The sequence below is a fragment of the Clupea harengus genome, chromosome 12 (assembly GCF_900700415.2).
Source record: "Clupea harengus chromosome 12, Ch_v2.0.2, whole genome shotgun sequence".
NCBI classification, from domain to species: Eukaryota; Metazoa; Chordata; class Actinopteri; order Clupeiformes; family Clupeidae; genus Clupea; species Clupea harengus.
The window spans coordinates 7,098,032-7,117,987 of NC_045163.1; the positions used below are offsets into that span (position 1 = coordinate 7,098,032).

The following is a 19,956-nucleotide window of genomic DNA, read 5'->3' on the forward strand; positions in this document are numbered from 1 at the left end:
AATATGCATTTTAGTTACACAGCAAATTCCCTACGTGGAAGTTAATAAATTAATCAATCAGAGCTCAGCAAAAGTCATGATGGCCCAAAACAGGAAACAGGTTACCTAAGGACAGATGGAACACATCAATAACTCACTGTAGTGCTACCCCAACTTCAGTGATACTTTGTCAGGCTAGACTTACAATCGAGCATAACTTTTATTATTACAAATTATGACATTAATAAAGTCAAAAATTCTCATCACCAAGAACATCTATTACAGGAGATTTTACTCTAAGGTATCCAATATGATCACAAGATTGAAATATTGTGTTAGATTAAAATATCAAATTATATCAGCCCAGAACTATTATTCTTTGGAAATGATTCTAATATTAAAAATATTCAATATGACACCTAATTACTTGGCTAAGTTTGGGGCGAAGGCACAGGTCTCTGAGGAACTCCTACTTCACTTCAGACAGGCTCTAGGATTCCAGAATCAAGGAGCCAGTTTCTAAAAGTGTTTCTAAAAGTGTTCCAACCTGACATCACGACTTCCCTGCACACTCATCACACACACACACACACCCACACACACACAAACACCAGCAGAACAAGAGGCCTGATAATAGCTTTTGAATGCCTCATGAATAAGTAACAAGTGGCTTACAAATGTATTATGCATGGCTCATTACAAAACAGGTACCGTCACCTTTTGTAAAGCAGCTCAAGGGATTGAACAGCTATTAGCCCCGGGGTGACCACACACACACACATACACAAGGGGGCACACACAGCGCTGTGCGGCACTCGTTGCTCTTCTGACCAGTGGCCCCGCGGAGGCGAATGTCAGGAGGAGTGTGTTATTAGCGATGTGACACACGCTGACTCTGCTCCTCTTAAGAGGCTTTACGCGTGACGCCTGCATCCAGCTTGGCTGCTCGCTTCCGTATATGCCCGCTAGACGCTAGCTGCTGGCGCTAACTCAGCCAGGCCCAGGCACATGCAGCACCCATAGGGGCTCACAGAGATCTATAGACCCGGTCAGAACACGCCTGATTGACCCTACCAGGCCCTGCAGAGGCATCAGAACAGAGGAGCTAGGAGCGCTGCATCTATACTGCATCTATACTGAGGATGGTAGTTTTGGTTGGTACTTACTGTACGGAAGGTGAAGATGGTTTGGTTGATATTTATGATACGTTTTGGCGTGGTTAATTAATGAGATGTTGTTATTTACCATAGGGTAAGTGATGATGGTTTGGTGGGTTACAATAGTGTTGGTACTTACTGTCGAGTGATGATGAGTTTATTTGGTGCTTATGATAGTTTTGCTGGGGGGCAGGCACTGCAGGGTATGTGATTATCATTTGCTTGGTTAAAGTAGTGTTGGTACTTACGAGACGGTAGGGGATGATGGTTTGGTTTGGGTATAACAGCTTTGCTGTTTCTAGTGTCTGTGTCTCTATCACAGGATAGGCGATAATGGTTTGGTTGGTAGCAGTATTGTTGTTAGTTATCACAGGATAGGCGATGATTGTTTGGTTGGTAACAGTATAGCTGGCACTTACTGTAGGATAGGTGACGATGAACTTGGTCATGTGACCCACTGGCATGTGCTGGCTGAGCTGCTGTCTATCTGCTGGGAGAGCCGGCTGGTACTGGAGCTTTGCTGAGAGAGGGGGAGAAAACGTCTCGGTTACTTACGTAACCTCGGTTCCTTAAGCAGGAACCAGATATAACACAATGGTACATGACGTCAAGTCATGGCTACAAATCGAAGCATTTATCTATTCACGCCTGAAAGGCCGCGAGATCTGTCAGCGCGTGCTCCTGGCCCCGCCTTCCAGGAGCTCTATAATACCATTACGCGCCCTCAGATCTTCCTCGGAAAGAAACTGAGCAAGACAATCAATCCAAGGTAACACTGTACACGCCAACCTTGTTATATCTGGTTCCTGCTTAAGGAACCGAGGTTACGTAAGTAACCGAGACGTTCCTTATCGCAGTTCACTGTGATATAACACAATGGGACCCTATACATTCCCGCGTGATAATACAGTGGCAGCCAATTACACACACCAGCTCTACTGAAGCCTTTGCCCTCATAGAGGTTCATACGGCCGCTGGCGGTGAACATATCAACAGGGCAACCTTTGTCATAGGCGGCAAGGATCGCGATCCTGCGCCTGTAGGAAACCACCCTGGAGTGTTTCATGTGCAACAAACATGTAGACACCGATGAACACACTTATCATATACATCGTTCTCAGGTCAGGAGATTCAGAGATCGCTCGCCTGCAGAACACCAAGAATTTAACAGGGCCACCTTTATCATAGGCGACAGGGATCCGTGATCCTGCGCCCGTAAGAAAACCCTGGGATGTTTCATGTGCAACATAACATGTAGACACTAATGAACACACTTATCATATCTATCGTTCTCAGGCCAAGGGATTCAGAGATCGCTTGCCCGCAGAACGCTATGAAGAAAACTAGGTTCAGCCACATCTAACATATAGAATCTAATGAAAGTGTGGCGAGAACTCCAGCTTGCAGCTTTGCAAATATCTTCCACTGAGACGCCCTTTAGTAAGGCCCAGGAAGACGAGACCCCCCGCGTAGAGTGCGCATGCAACTTCTCCGGGGGATCTAAAGACAAGCTCTTATAAGACAACACGATAGCCTCTACTATCCAACGGGAGAGGCTCGGTTTTGATAGAGGTCTGCCTTTTGCGCGTGCACCGAAGCACACGAATAGCTGATCTGACTGTCTGAAAGCTCTAGTGCGCTCTGCGTAACAGCGGAGAGCGCGCACTGGACAGAGTTTATTCAAACGTTCCTCCTCTGCTGACGCAAAAGGAGGAGGCGAGAAAACTGCCAATTCAATCACCTGATTGCGGAATGGGGTTACCACCACTTTAGGTGTGTAAGCAGCATTAGGTCGCATAACCACTCTGTCACCAGCGATCGAGAACTGAAGGCACGATGGACTGACTGACAGGGCTTGCATGTCACCAACGCGTTTTGCTGACGTTAACGCCAGCAGCAGCGCGGTCTTTAAAGAGACAAACTTTATGTCCACTGTCTCCAGGGGCTCGAACGGAGGCCCTGTGAGAGCACGTAACACCACTAGCAGATCCCAAGAGGGTATGAGGTGTCTCTCTGGCACCCTGAGCCGTCTCACCCCCGCCATAAAGCGTGACGCTAGCGGGTGACTGCCAGGAGAACTGCCATTAATGCCTGCGTGGCAGGCTGAAATGGCAGCCATGTACACTTTGAGAGTAGAAGCCGCCTTCCCCTCATCAAACAACTGCTGTAGGAATTCGAGAATAACGCCCAGCACGCAGTTAACGAGGTCGTGCTGACGCGCAGCACACCACTGCTCAAAACTGCGCCACTTCAGCGTATACAGAGCCCGTGTTGATACAGCTCGGGCACTCTGTATTGTAGCCACCACCGCGTCCGACAAGCCTGATGCTATGAGCCTGCACCTTTCAGGTGCCAGGCTCTGAGACGCCACCACTCCGGATGGGGGTGCCACACCGTCCTGTGCGCCTGCGTTAGGAGGTCTCTCCGTAGAGGCAGCTCCCAAGGCTGCTGCACTGACATATTGACCAGATCTGCCACCCACGGCTGGTTGGGCCAGTGGGGGGCTATCAATATCAATTCCCTGCCCTCGCCCGCAATCCTGCACAGCACCTGCTGGAGGAGCGGGATCGGGGGAAAAGCATATAGGGGTAGGGCTGGCCACTGGTGGCCCAGCGCGTCTATGCCTAGTAGGGGATCGTCGCCCCCTAGCGAGAACCAGAGCGGGCAGCAGGTGTTCTGCCTGTTCGCGAACAGGTCCACCTGCGCCTTGAAAAAACGCACCCAGATCTGACCTATCACTTGTGGGTGAAGGCACCAGTCTGCTGCTCGAGGATCGCCCCTCGATAACAGGTCCGCACCGTAGTTGAGGTGGCCTGGTATATGAACTGCCCTGAGGGACAGGACGTGCCTCGCTGCCCACCGGAGCAGGCGAGTCGCCCAATGGTGTAATGACGGGGAGCGCACTCCGCCCTGGCGATTTATATACGCCAAGGTCGCAGTGTTGTCCGTCCTCACTAGTACATGCTGACCACTCAGCCTGGGCAGAAAGTGTTGTAGAGCTAGGACTACTGTTCGCAGCTCTAACACATTTATGTGAGACGCGGCTTCTGTCACAGACCAGAGACCGTTCACGCCTCTCCCTTCGCAGACCGCTCCCCAGCCTTTGGTGGAAGCGTCTGTGGTCACCACCACGCAACGCGACACTATGTCCATAGTGCCTGACGCGGCGAGAAACCAGGGGGTTCTCCAGATCGCCAGGGCTTTCCTGCATCTGGAGGACACCACTACTCTGCGATGCCTGTCTGTGACTGCGTTGAGCTTCATAGACAGGTACCATATTTGGAATGGCAGCATACGCAACATCCCTAACGGGAGCGCTATAGCGGCCGACGCCATCATTCCTAACAGGCGTTGGCAGCGCAGCGACGAGACTGACTGTCCCAGTCGGAACTGGCGCACGCATGCTTTGATGGCACTTATCCGTTCTTGAAACAGCCTGACCTCCATGGAGGTGGAGTCTAAGATCATACCCAGAAAATGCGTAACTTGCCTGGGGCAGAGAACGCTTTTTTCTCTGTTTACAACAAAACCCAGTCGATACAGGTGTGCCACCACTAGATGGCCATCCTGCACTGCTGCAGCTTTTGAATGGGAAGCAATTAACCAGTCGTCCAAATAATTGTACACGCGTAAGCCGCGTAGACGTAATGGGGCGATAGCTGCCTCTACGCACTTTGTGAATACCCTCGGCGCTAGGGACAGGCCGAATGGGAGTGCGTTGAATTGGTACGCTATTCCTCCGAACGCAAACCTCAGATATTTCCGATGTCTGTGGTGGATCGGAATGTGGAAATAAGCGTCTTTTAAGTCTATCGTGATAAACCAATCGTTTGGCCTTATAAACTGCACAAGCCTGCGTGGGGTCAACATTCTGAACCGTAGCGGCATGAGTGCTTTGTTTAACACACGTAGATCTAATATAGGCCGATAATTCCCGTCTCTTTTGGGTACGAGGAAGTAACGGCTGTAGAAGCCTGCATTCCTTTCCTTGAGAGGAACTCTGCTTATGGCCTTTTTTCTGAGCAGGGAGATAATTTCTTCCCGTAGGAAGTGAGACTGTTCTCGCTGTATCACAGACTGTATTACTCTGCTGAAAGGCGGAGGGGAACGGGCGAATTGCAGCACATGACCCTTTGAGACCGTCTTTAGCACCCATGGTGACACTGCGCATGCGCGCCAACTTTCTGCACAACCAGGGTGTGCTCTGAGTTGAATTTGTCGGGGACTAACCCGCTCATGGTCAATGAGTCTAAGCCTAGATCTACACCCACTCCGCCTAGGGAGGGAGACGAGATCTGGGGCTGCCCCCTCATGTTTTCGAAAAAAATTTGGGGGTGCGATTGCACTGTGTGCATCGCGGGGGGAGTTGCACAAGCATGCCTGGGCACTGCGCCATCTGGGACAGGAGTTAGGACATATGATTGTGGTGCTTGTGAAAACCTGCTTACCGTGCTGGACATGATTTCCACATGTGAGCGACGGGCTGATTTCTTTGGAGGCGGTGTGGGCTCCACCGCTCCCCCCTGTGTGACGAGTGGCTGACTGTCATGGTCAGGAAGCCTGAGGTCTCCCTCTGCCTCGCCCCCGGCGAGCGGAGTGCTGCCGCGGAGCCTGGGCTGCGCCCTGGGCAGGGCGCGCAGCTGGCTGCTGTGCTGCAGGCTGCGCTGGAGGGCGGAAGGGATGTCTCTGCCAGCCTCGCCCGGTGGATACCTTTGCTGGAGGCGCTGGCGAGCGGAACCCGCTTCTCTTCCGGCCCGGTGCGGGTGTGGTGTGTCCTGAGGAGGACGTCTCACCCGTGCCACTAGAGCGAGGCATCCAAGCCTGGAATACCTCTCTGCTCTTCTGCTGTTCTTCGAACTTGGCAGCCATTGTGACCACTGCCTCCCCGAAGGCGCCCTGGACAGAGACCGGGGCGTTGAGGAGTGGTGCTTTTTCTCTGTCTGACAGCTTAGCCAGTGATAGCCACAGAGACCTCTGGGTAGCCACCGCGGCACCCATCACCCTCCCCAGTGCCTGTGCCGTGCACCGAGTTAGTCTGAGCGACAGATCCGTCGCGCGACGGAGTTCTGCCACAGACGGGTGATCTTCCCCCAGCGACAAGGCAAGCTCAGTCAGGAGCAGCAGCTGGCTGCTCTCAGCGCAACCTCGTGGAGCTGCTGGCCCAGGAGCCGAGACGAGGTAGGAGGTGTCTCCACCCGCAACCTGACGTCATGGCTCGTCTGCATTGCTTCCGCGATTGAGCTGTGCCCATCGGAGAAGTCTAGCAGACTATCATCATCCAGGCTGATGTCCAGCTCGAGCGCATCGTGGGGGATTGCCTGGACACCGCTTGGTTGAAGCTCCTCCGCCTCGCTGCCCGCAGCCCCAAGGCGACTGCTCACGCTCACCAAGTCCAAGGCTGAAGACGCACTCATTCCCACGGGGGCGTCAGCCCCGGATGGAACTAGTGCCGTCTCCTGGGCGTCCTTGCGCTTCCAGAACGCAAGGCGCCTGGTAGCCTTAGCTAGCGGGAGGCTAGCACAGATGGGACAGACAGGGGCTTCGCCTGAGAAGGCGCCCTCTGCGTGGTCCCTGCCTAGGCAGGTCACGCACCGACGGTGGCGGTCGCCCTTGGGACGGACGTGACCGCAGTCGGGGTAGTGTCTGGCCATCTTTTATCAATCTGAAAGTAGAGAAGAATGTTAAAACACAAGCACACTATCTGCAACGAACACGTTGTTAGCAAGCTAGCAGGCTAGTCAGAGACTTAGCCAGCCAGGCAGCAAGGATAGCAGCAACTACTTTCAAAATGAAATTAAGCCAATGAATTTCGTAGCGCCCTGAGCTAGTGAGGGTTAAGGAACCCGATAACTCACCAACCCGTAGAGAGCGAAAGCACACAAAACGAAGGTTACGTATGTAACCACGGTTCTATGAGTTTCGGATGACCGCCAGAGGCGGTGCTTACAGCAATGGATTTCCATCGCACGTACGTGCAGGTCGAGTGTTAATACCAACAAAGTCACCTGTGACCTGGGTGACGTCGTCAATGTGCGCCAGCACAAAAGGCCATCCCACCCAGGAAACGCCCTCTTGGCAATCTTCTCGTGCAGATTCCGAGTGACTGCCAAGGTCTGGCGGTCAGGAGAAACGAAATAGAACGAAGGTTACGTATGTAACCACGGTTCTATGAGTTTCGGATGACCGCCAGAGGCGGTGCTTACAGCACTGGATTTCCATCGCACGTACGTGCAGGTCGAGTGTTAATACCAACAAAGTCACCTGTGACCTGGGTGACGTCGTCAATGTGCGCCAGCACAAAAGGCCGTCCCACCCAGGAAACGCCCTCTTGGCAATCTTCTCGTGCAGATTCCGAGTGACTGCCAAGGTCTGGCGGTCATCCGAAACTCATAGAACCGTGGTTACATACGTAACCTTCGTTCTATTTCGTTTCTCCTGACCGCCAGAGGCGGTGCTTACAGCACTGGATGACTAATACCAACAAAGTCACGAGGAAATCTTACCTTACTCCCGCTGTAAGGAAGTAGGAAGAACAGCTGCTGCCACTGGGTTATGAGGGACCACGTTAACCCTATAAAACCTTGCAAATGTGCAGGTTGATGCCCATGATGCAGCTGTACAGATATCTGAAAGGGGGACACCTCTTAGGGCCGCCCACGATGTACATACACTCCTAGTTGAGTGACCTCGGACCTGAGGGAACGGGAGGCTACTGCTCCTATAGGCACAAATAATAGCGTCCACAATTCAACGTGATAGACGTTGTTTGGATAAGCTGTGCCTTCTCCTCTGTCCTGAATGACAGAGAAACAGTTAATTAGACTGGCGGAATTCCACAGTCATATCAATATATGCCCTTGGTGCTCTCCCTGGGCACCACAGGTAGGTGCTCTGTCCCTGCTCATCCTCCTGTGCTGGGGCTCAAAAGCAGCCAGACTGAGGGGCTGGTTTGTGTAGGATGATGAAACCTCTCTGGAAGAAAGGCCGGATTCGGCCACAAGTTACCCCTGTGCTTCCAGGGTTTCAATATAGGCATTCTTGGCTTGGCCTTCGTTTAGCCGATGCCATGGCCAAGAGAAAAGCGGTCTTCATAGACAGCCATTTCAATCCCACCCTCTCAAGAGGTTCAAATGGGGACTGACAGAGTGCATCTAGGACTATAGGCAAGTCCCAAGAGGGCACTGGGCTTCGCTGAAGCGGCCTTAGTCATTGAGCACCCCTAAGGAAGTGGGTCACTAGCGTATGGGACCCCACTGTGCATGGCCGAGATGGCGGCTGCATCTACTTTGATGGTGGAGGCCTCCATCAAAACGAGACTGGAGAAGCGGAGTACCACCGGTACAGGACACTGTGTCGGGTCCTGCTTCTGTGCTTGGCACCACTCACAAGGAAAACAAAAACCTCCACCTGTTAGCGTACAGCGCATTGGTGGAGGGTGCCCGGGAGCTGTGGATGGTCTATACAACCACTGGGTCACATGACCCTAACAATAGCTCCGGCCCTTCAGAGGCCAGACCCAAAGCTGCAGACGAGCTGGTTTCGGGTGCCAGATTCAACCCCCCCCCAGCTGTGAGAGGTGGTCCAACCTCACAGGGAGGCACCACGGCTCCCCGTCTAGTAATCTGTGCAAGATTGGGGACCACACACTTCCCGGCCATTTGGGGGCTATTAGTAACTCCTTATGGTTCCCTCTGAGGATCCTTCCCAGAGTGGGCAGGATCAGTGGTAGTGGGGGGAAGGCATACAGCAGCTAATTTTGCCACACATGGGCCAGTGCATCCTGGCCCAAGGGGCTTATAGATTCCCTCCGAGAAAACCAGAGGGGACAGTGCGTCGTCGACTGTGAGGCGAAGAGATCCACCCCTGCCTTGCCCTATCTCTGCCAGGTTGCTTCCACCACTTGTGGATGCAGCCTCCATTTCCCAGGAGGTGGGTACTGCCGGGATAACAAATCCTCGGCCGTGTTTTGAATGCCTGGCAAATGCATTGCTGTGGCAAATGCATTGAGGATACGCCAACAACCACAGCTGTTGGGTCAGCCTCGAGGATTGTCTGGACCTTGTGCTCCCCTGGTGGTCTACCTGGTAGACCACTGATGTGTTGGCTGTTCCTACCAGGACATGCTTTCCTACTGGAAAGAAACTGTTTGAGCGCCAGCAGAACAGCCTGCAGCTCCAATACATTTGTGTTGTTCCTGCTGCCAAGGACTCCAGAGACCTCTGACAGTCCTGCATTGCCATACAGCTCCCCACCCTGCCAGAGAAGCATCGGTGGCCACCACTTCTCTGCGAGAAGGTATGGACCCCAAGGGGACCCCCTGGGTGAGAGATGTCTCTCCTCTCCACGGGCGTAGCTTTGCAAGGCAACTGGAAGTGACTCTGACCAGCTTGTGCCTTTGACAAGTGGGGTGCAAGCCAAGATCGTTCAGCCGAATTTGAAGAGGCCGCAAATGATAGAAGGCCTAAAGGGACCACCGATGAGGCCGCTGTGAGCATCCCCAGCAGTCTCAGATATGATTTGAGGGCCAGAGCCCTGCCTCTCCTGAAATGACTGATGAGCTTGAGGGTGTTGTTGACCCTTGTTGAGAGGGGGTAGCAACCATCAGCCATGAGTCTAACTGGATGCCACTAAAGGCGATCTGCTGACTGGGCAACCGGGAGCTCTCTTCCTGGTTTATTTTTAGCCCTAGCCTGGTAGCATAGGAGATCAGAACTGCTGATTCTCTGAGGGCCTCTCCCCTCGACTGGGAACGTATCAGCCAGTCGTCGAGATAGGGGAAAATGCGCATCCCCCCTGGCCTGAAGTGGGGGACAGTGCCGCTGCCACACATCTGGTGAAGACCCTTGGTGCCAGCGAGATCCCGCATGGGAGCACACAGAACTGGTAAGCCCTGCCCTCGAAGCAAAACGAAGGAACTGTTTGCCGAGGTGTGATAGGGACGTGAAGGATGCCTCCTTTAGGTCGATGGTTGTAAGCCAATCTCCTTGCTTGATGCCCTGCAGCACATCCGCTGTACGCAGCATGTGGAATATTAAAATCTTGAGATGCGTGTTTAACTGTCTCAAGTCTAGTATAGGCCGAAGGCTGCCGTCCTTCTTTGGGATGATAAAATAATTAAATTAAATTTTATTTATATAGCGCCATAACAATACGATTGTCTCAAGGCGCTTTACAGAGCCCAGAGCCTGAAAATAAGTGGAGTACAATCCACTGTCTTGTGCTCGCCTGTCTAATGGCTCGATGGCGCCCTTCCCATGGAACCTCGATGGTCGACGTCGGAACCATAAAGGACCTCTGTCTCCCGGGAGCCTCACGGCTCAGACTGGCAAACTGTTGTCTGGCCTGTGTAACCTGTAGGTTGCACTCCACAGCTTGCTGTGCGGCAGGACCAACATCTGTCCTGAAATGACAGGAAGAGACAAAAGAGCTTTCCTGCACGGTTCCAAAAGTGGAGACTGGGCCAACCATACGTCGGCCTGGGTTAACGAGGCCACAGCCCACCCAGCTCCCTGTCGTGTAGGCAAACGCCTGCAGGGAGGTGTCACTCAGACTCTGTGCGGAGGAGTCAGCCTCAGAAGTCTGCATTCTCTGAGACAGGGTTAGTACCAGGTGTGACATTGAATACCCAAACGTGCAATACGCGCTGCTGCGTCGTAGGATTTTACCATGTAGTCGTCTGTCAAACGGCACTGTGGACGGGGCAGCGAGCATCAGGCCGGAGTGTTTCACCCGGCGTGAGCACCAGGGCAGCAACGGCTGGTTCAATATTGGGCATGCGATCAAGGCCATGGGCAGAGGCATCTTGCCTTCCTTTGGAGCCCTTCAGTGTGGTGTGGCCCGTACCCAGGGAACTGGGATGAGAGTAACAGGGGCCCCACTGAGCCCTGGTGGAGAGAACATCCTCTTTGAGGATTTCAAAAGCTGGCGACAGTATTGGAGGGAGCATCTCCGAAAGAGACCGCAGCCGTTGTAGCTAGAGCACTAGCAGGCTGTGCAGCCGGTTGTTGCAGATTTAGAAGCAGAGTCTTTATCTCTGCGAACTCCAAAGTCAAAGTGCCTACCTTCCGGGCAAGCAGATCAATCTTCCTGCGTTTGCCCCCACCAGAGGTTTCCCGGGAATCAGGCCTCCGGCATTTGCATTGCTTAGGAGACATGGCACTGCATCCCTGTGCCGCTCAAGAGGGGCCCGGCAATCAGCCCATGTAATTTACATTTAGTCATTTAGCAGACGCTTTTATCCAAAGCGACTTACAATGTATACACATTTTACATTTACACTGATGGCACACTGCACATCAGGAGCAATTAGCAGGGGTTCAGTGTCTTGCTCAAGGACGCTTCGACAGGGAATCGAACTAGCAACCTTCTGATTACTAACCGACTTCTTTACCTCCTGTACCACTGTCGCCCCCGTAATGAACATGTAATGAACATGTTGCAATATCTATACATAGATTTATTTATCTTTTATAGGAGTGATATCTTACCAGCAGCCTTAGCGAATAACGCTAGGCCCTGTTATACAAGATAGTTACTGTCTAAGAGCGAACACACTCCTCTACACAGTCATCTGAAACCAAATAATGAATGCTGAACAACTGAAATTTGCGGGGTGGAGCACCCGCTCAAACTAGGCAGTCTATTATGGACCAAGCCTCAATATTAACCATCTGATCACAGCAAGGATCTCTCTTACATTACGTAAGGTAGGCTTCCGTTTAAGAGCGGACACGCTCTTAACAGTTACCAACATTAGATGCTTTAGAACTGAAATTACAGGGCGTAGAACACGCCTTCACCAACCATGTTGGGAAAGTTCAGTTCAGTTCAGTTCAGTTCAGTTCATAGTTCACACATTTTAAAATGAACTAGTTCAGTTCATAGTATATAATTGAGGATCTCGAACTAATTCCACATCCAAAAAAAAAATGAACTACCTGTAGTTCAGTTTTCTTTCTTTTAAAAAAAAATATGTTGTGAGCTTAAATTGTCTAAATCTCTATCTGTCTGCAATACCGCTCTCGGCCTCTGCGCACTTCGGCGCCCTCACTTGACAGCCACAGACAGTAGAAGAAAGCACACGCAGCGATTGACTGGTTTGGCAATCCTGGATACAGGACTGTAACTGGTGTGTCTTTCGCCTGGAAGTCTCTAGAAATCTGTCTTATTGAACGAAAATTTCAAAAGAGTGAACGTGCAGTTCACAGTATCGTTCATCAGCAGTAATACAGTAGGCTACGTTCAGTTCACATTTACCAAAATTATGAACGAGTTCATGAACTTTCGCTCAATGAACGCGTTGAGGTACAACACTGGTCACCAATCAGTAGGTAAACGCTTCTAGCGTTAACCCAAGTCGACAGGAGTAAAATCCTGTTCGTTTACTTAATTGAATGCTTATAGCGAGAACACCGCTTGCAACTTTATAACAACAACGGTACAAAACCAAACTATGCGAACTTCCAACTTGCTTAACAAGTGGGTTTAATTATCAGTTGTAAGGCGAGAAACACCTATACTGACTATGCCTCTTAACCCATTACTGCCGTATCCGAGCGTGAACACTACAAACGGCACAAATAGTAGAGGAAAACTCTGTTGGATTATCCGCCATTGATTTATGATGCTAATCGCAGTCCTTTGAGGGCGAAAATTCGCAGCTCCAACATACGGTTCTAATTACCACAACGGTACAGAACAATTACTATGCGAGGAACTTCCAACTCGCGCAACAAGTGGGTTTAATTATCAGTTGTAAGGCCAATGTGTCTTAAACAATTACCCGAGGGTGAATATTACCCACGGCCCAATATTAATACTTACCTTTTCCGCCTGTGAACATACTCACCCCATATGGCCGTAGCCTGCCGGGTAGCGTTTTAACTGACCAATACTGAGGGCACTGCACCCAGAGAATACTGGCGAGAGCACCGTTCGACTGGGTTCATTTCAACCTGTGCCGTAGTGAGCGAGGCCGCTCCGGCCCAGGCTACATCTCACTTAAGAAAACAAACTTCGAGTAACGCAGTTTCTCGGAGGGTGAAATATCCACTGCCCCGACCATGATAGGTAACGAAACTATCAGCGTCTACCTCGAATGAAAATTTGACCTGCTTTTCGCGAGAAGATGCAAGAGGGCGTTTCCTGGGTGGGACGGCCTTTTGTGCTGGCGCACATTGACGACGTCACCCAGGTCACAGGTGACTTTGTTGGTATTAACACTCGACCTGCACGTACGTGCGATGGAAATCCAGTGCTGTAAGCACTGCCTCTGGCGGTCAGGAGAAACGAAATAGAACTCTTTTGACTGTGGTAAAGCGTTTGAGACATACTCAGAGATGTTCACTCCGTCTTGCGAAGTTTCAAAAGAGGAAGATCTGAGGGCGCGTAATGGTATTATAGAGCTCCTGGAAGGCGGGGCCAGGAGCACGCGCTGACAGATCTCGCGGCCTTTCAGGCGTGAATAGATAAATGCTTCGATTTGTAGCTATGACTTGACGTCATGTACCATTGTGTTATATCGCAGTGAACTGCGATAAGGAACTTACTACACACTTACTACAGGGAGGCCATAGATTACTACACACTTACTACAGGGAGGCCATAGATTACTACACACTTACTACAGGGAGGCCATAGAATACTACACACTACAGGGAGACCATAGATTACTACACACTACAGGGAGGCCATAGATTACTACACACTTACTACAGGGAGGTCATAGAATACTACACACTTACTACAGGGAGGCCATAGAATACTACACACTTACTACAGGGAGGCCATAGAATACTACACACTACAGGGAGACTAGAATGTATTACACACTTACTACAGGGAGAGAGGGCTTCATGACATACATTACATTTACATTTACATTTACATTTAGTCATTTAGCAGACGCTTTTATCCAAAGCGACTTACAAGGATGTATACACATTTCACATTTACACTGATGGCACACTGCCCCCCCCCCCCCACACACACACACACACACACACACAAATGCACACATACAGAACCAGTCATTTAACCCTTGACCCCTATAGCAGAAGTCCCATTGTTTTGGAAAAGCACACAGGGGTTGGTTATATGTGTGAGCATTTGTCCTCTAGTCCTGGCCTGATAAATGACTCTCCTTCTACCCTTACAGGAGAGATATGGAGGTCCTGCTGGCTAATAAGGCTCAGCAGAGGCTTTAATGTTATTTCAGTGGAGAGCAAAGAGATGCTCTTTTATGGAAGTACCCACCATGCATCTCTCAGTGGATTTGCGAGTTATACTCAGGCTGGTTTCTATGGAAGCATTTCAGCGAATCAACATGACCATGTGATATGCTAAATTAAAATGGATGTCTCATTAACTAGATTAATATGTTTAATGTGATTATGAAACGATGGTGTCAAAATGATCATTCAAATGTTATTCACCTAATATGCATTTGTACACAGTATGCCGACAATGTGTTAGAAATTTAATTATCAGACTAGAACGCCTCTCTGCTTTACAATTACATATTACCACCTACTGCACGCATTCTGTGTCTAAATGGTTGTGAAAATACATTCCAAGGCCGATTGCTTTTTCATTTTCACTCAGTCAATCAGGTGTGTGCTGAATGTGTCTGTGCAGGATATGCGTGTGTATGTGATGTGTGTGTGGTGGATATGTGTGTGCTGCACGTGTGTTTGCTGGATATGTGTGTGCTGCATGTGTGTGTGTGGGGGATGTGTGTGTGTGTGTGTATTGGATATGTGTGTGTGCTGAATGTGTGTGTGGGCGCATGTGTGTTGGACATGTGTCTGTGAGGGATGTGTGCATGCTGAGAGTGTGTGCGTTCGGAAACTAGTACGAGCCCAGGCAGATCTTCCTTAGAGATGATCATTAGTGGAGAAGAGAAGAAGAGAGAGTTCGGTATTAAACAACCTGACCAGGATAGACGAATAAGAAAGAGCCAGAGACAGCGGGAAGAGTTAGCATGAGCAGGGAGATAACATTCACCACTTTGGTAAACCCATCTATCGATTGGCATTACTTTCTAATCGACCGGCACTCTGGCAAATTGGATTTGATGCCCCTGAGACTACCTCTCCATTAAATTTCCAGACTGAAAGAAAAAAAAAAGAAGATATTTCTCCACTATTTAACACCAGCAGATTCTCTTAAAAGCCTTGAGAGCAGCGGATCCATACTTAGATTCAAACCCCCTTCAGTTCATACACACACACACACACACACACACACACACACACACGGCTCCCTCAGCTCTGAGCACGGAGAAGCAGAGGTGACACAACATGGGGCCTTTTTTTAACACCCCACACATCCGCCAAGAGACCAGTAGTGTCTCCTCTCAGTACAGGATCCAATTGCCCCACACTTCTGTTAAGAGGCCAGTGGCATCCTTTCTAAGAACAGGGGTCAAAATGTGGCATGAAACCCCACACGTCTGCTGAGAGACAAGTGGCATCCTTTCTAGGAACAGGGGTCAAAATGTGGCATGACACCTGTGTCTCCCAGGGCACATACTAGATATCTTACTGCTGCTGTTCAGACCATGAGGACTTTCAGGAAATGGGGAAAAAAACAAAGGACTATAATTTACTTCGAATGTTCTGTTGTCAAGCGGCAGACAGATTTGTTATAGCTTTTGTATACTGCCAAGGGTGATTACTGCAAACTAAGTCAATGTCATTTATAATTTATTACAAATGGCCTATTAGGCTAAAAAACGAATTATATGTCACACGTGTGTGTGTCCGTGCGTGCATGCGCGCATGTGCATATGAGTTTGTGTGTGCCCATTTATACATTATGATTGTCTGTATAAATGTACTTCTGTACATGTGTGTGTGTGTGTAGGTATACCTATGTGTGTGTGTGTTTGTGTGTAGAAAGATTGCAGACCATGACCAAGACCATGATGGCATTTCTTTGTCAGAGAGAGAGAAGGAGTGTCAGAAAACCTCCCTCATTGAGAGCACTCTCACTGTCAACCTCTCCTCAGTCACTTTCTTATTTTCACACACACACACACACACACACACACACACACACACACACACACACACTCACACAGTGCTTCACCGGACATTCCTGTTTCACTCTTGTTTTAAGAGGCAGAAGTCTTACAGTTACACACACACACACTCCTCTGGCACACACAAACACACACACACACACACACACACACACACACACACAACAGCAGCTGAGACAGCAGCTGATTGGAGTGTGTCTGGCACTGATCTGGTACAAGTGTGTTCTGTTATCTGTTATCACACACACATGCACGCACACACACTCACACACACCTACACACACACATACGCGCACGCACACACACACACACACTCACCCACACCTGCACACACACACACAGACACTCACACACACCTGCACACACACTCACACGCACGCACACACACACATACACACACACCTGCACACACATACACACAAACACGCATACACGCACACACACACACACAGAAATCTCAATCAGGCCCCAGCTTTGTCAGCAGCCTGGTAGGCAAACACTGCAATGCTCCCCCCCCCCCTCCATGTTAGCCTCCCCACAGGGGTTAAAGGCACTTTAGTCAAACCACAACTCTCTGACTGCCCCCACCCCACAAATACAGGTCCCCCAACCCCCTCCCCTACTCCACCCATCTCTACTCTCTCTGTGCCCCCTCTGTGCCCCCCACCTTAGGCTTTGTGTTGATGTCTTGTTTATCTTTCTATGGCTTTGCTGTAATTTGTTTGCCAACGCCTCTCTATCCCCTCTGCCTGCTAGCACCTATGTTACAGCAGTTGCCTAGGAAACAGTGACGTGCAGGACACTCGGCTCTTCCTACACAGGGTAAACGTAGCTATGAGCGTCAGTAAAACTCTGAGACGTCTGTGAGACCTCGCTGAGTACTCCCCGAGGCCTCCCGGCTGAGCTGGAGGGGAGAGAACTACAGATGACAGACACGCTGTAAACTTAATTTCTATCCGCAGGCACCTCATCTCGTCTCACCTCATCTCATCTCATCTCATCTCCGACTCCTTCCAGGGAGCATGGCTTCACGCCACCCCCTCAGCTGAGAGATGCTAATGCGGTAGCTGCATAAACTGGCCCAGAAGCTAAACTGAGAGTGACGTCTGTGTCAGGATGCCCATCACAGAGATCACCACCTCACCACAGCAGACAGGAAGGGGCAGTACTGGGGGAAGGGGGGGGGGGGGGGGTAGGGCAATACCACTCACTCACACACTCCCACACACACCCACACACACACACACACACACACACACACACACACACAAACAGACAGACACTTGTCCACACACACTCACACACACACTCACACAGACAAACAGACACACACACTCATACACAAACTCTCTCTCACACACACACACACACACACAAACTCTCTCCTCCCTCTGTGTGTGTGTGAGTGTGTGTGTCTGTGTGAGAAAAACAGAGAGAGAGAAAGAAATAGAGAGTGTGTGTGTGTTTGTGTGTGTGTGTGAGACAGAGAGAGAGATAGAGAGTGTGTGCCTGTGTGACAGAAACAGAGAGAGAGAAAGAAAGAAAGAAAGAGAGAGTGTGTGTGTGAAGGAGTAAGAGAGAGAGAAAGGGAGAGTGTGCGTGAGAGAGAGAGACAGAGAGAGAGTATGTGTGTGTGAGAGAGAGAGAGAGAGAGAGTGAGTGTGTAAAAGATGAATCTGAAGCCGTCGGTCCACAGTGCCAGTGCCTTGCTGCTTTCATATTCCTGCAAGGCAGGCTGGCAGCAGAGCAAGCCTAGATTCAGCCGGGCCCAGCAGCCCATAAATCAGGGGAGGAAGCAGGAGGCCAACCACAGTCTGGGCTCATTATAAAAGATAGATGGGACCATGCCAGGGAAATCTAGCGCTACCCTGAAAAGCCACGACTGATGCAAGAACTCACCAAACATGAAATCCTTTTCTAGACAACCAGGCTCGCTCTCGCTCTCTCTCTCTCTCTCTGTGTGTGTGTGTGTGTGTGTGTGTGTGTGTGTGTGTTTCCGGAGAGTGACCGTAATGTCCTCTAGGAGGAAATGAGTATGTGTGTGCATTTGATGAAATACATTTGTCTTTGTAACGTGTAGTTGGAATGCATTAATATATCTGTGTCTGTACCTGTGTGAGAATGGGTGTGTTTGCATGTCTAATCAAGAGTGTGTGTGTACATGTGTGTTTTCTGTTCTTTGTGTTTAAGTTTGGGTGTGTGTTGACAAGGATGTGAGGGTGATTGAAGGTGTGTTTTCTGTTTTTTGTGTTGATGTCTGAAAACGTGTCAAAATGGATGGGAGGGTGTTGCCTGTTGTTTGTGTTGATGTTCGTTAAAATGGATGAGAAATCTGCCAGCTGCATCAACAGGCACTGAATTCCGAAGGTTGTCATATTCCAAAAATTAATCTGAGCATGTCTGCCTGACTCCATTATTATTACAAAAACGTGCGCGCACACACACACACACACACACACACTCACAATACAAACTCTTGTCTCTTCATGACAAACTCTTCATGGTTCCATTAGTCATCCCTGGCTGTGTATGGAAGACGTCTAAATCACCGCTCTGCCTGCAGCTTAAAGAGTTGCTAGATACTACATGTCAGTCTACTCCAAAGACACTGCTACATACATACACACACACACACACACACACACACACACACACACACACTCCAAAATATCAGTGAGTTGATGGCAAGGGGCCTTGCATGGAGGTGCGGCATAATTCAGCACTGTTCCCAGTCTAATTAAAAATGGGCTGGCCAAGGATCAGGACTCAGAGCAAGGGGACACACACACGCAAACACACATACACACGCACGCGCACACACACACACAGACACACACATATACACAGCATATAAACACACACACACACACACACGCAAACACACACGCAAACACACATACACACGCACGCGCACACACAGACACACACATATACACAGCATATAAACGCACATACACACACACACGCACGCACACGCACACACACACACACATATACACACCATATAAACACACACACACAGAGACATACACACACACACACACACACACTGCTGCAGCTCCTTCGGCCAAGCAGAAGCCTGCTCAGGAGTAAAGGATCCAATTAGTCTGTGATCAGTGATAATGTCTAGCAGCTGTAGCAACCGATCAGGAGGATGAACAGTCAGAGCAACAAATCAACACGCAGAACAGTCAGAGCAACAAACCATCAGCAAGAGTAGTGGCATCAACAACTCATTAGGTAGAGCAGTCAGGTCAAACCAACCACCAGGGAGAACAGTGTCTATGTGGTCACAGAATGGTGTCACAGAAGACAAGGAATACACACACACACATATAGATATGACAAACACACACACACACAGATATGACAAACACACACACACCCACACACAGATATGACAAACACACACAAACCCAGATATGACAAACACACACACACCCAGATATGACAAACACACACACACCCACACACACACAGATATGACAAACACACACACACACTGACCTGCCATATGAGGGGGGCAGGTGTTGATGACGACCTTGCAGGAGAACGATTCAGACAGAGTCCTCACTTCCACACTGTCATCTCCCTGTGTGAAATACAAATACATTATTTAAACACATTATTTAGACAGACACACTCATATTTACATTCACACACACACACACACACACGCGCGCGCGCACACACAAAAACACATTTTGAAATCGCACTCATAACAGCTTGTAACTCAACTAACACACACACACACACACACACACACACACACACACA

The 19,956-nt window shown here is 49.8% G+C and overlaps 1 protein-coding gene across 1 annotated transcript in view; it reads right to left on the minus strand.

Annotated features, from left to right (window-relative positions):
* Window positions 1–19,956, minus strand: part of si:ch211-127i16.2 (probable flavin-containing monoamine oxidase A) — a 38,838-nt gene that overhangs the window by 11,178 nt on the left and 7,704 nt on the right. Inside the window, exons 7-8 of the mRNA XM_012836431.3 lie at window positions 19,687–19,771; window positions 1,556–1,656 (exon numbers count right to left, since the gene is read on the minus strand). Of these exons, the coding sequence (XP_012691885.2) occupies window positions 1,556–1,656; window positions 19,687–19,771 (186 nt within the window). The remainder of the gene's footprint in view (window positions 1–1,555; window positions 1,657–19,686; window positions 19,772–19,956) is intronic.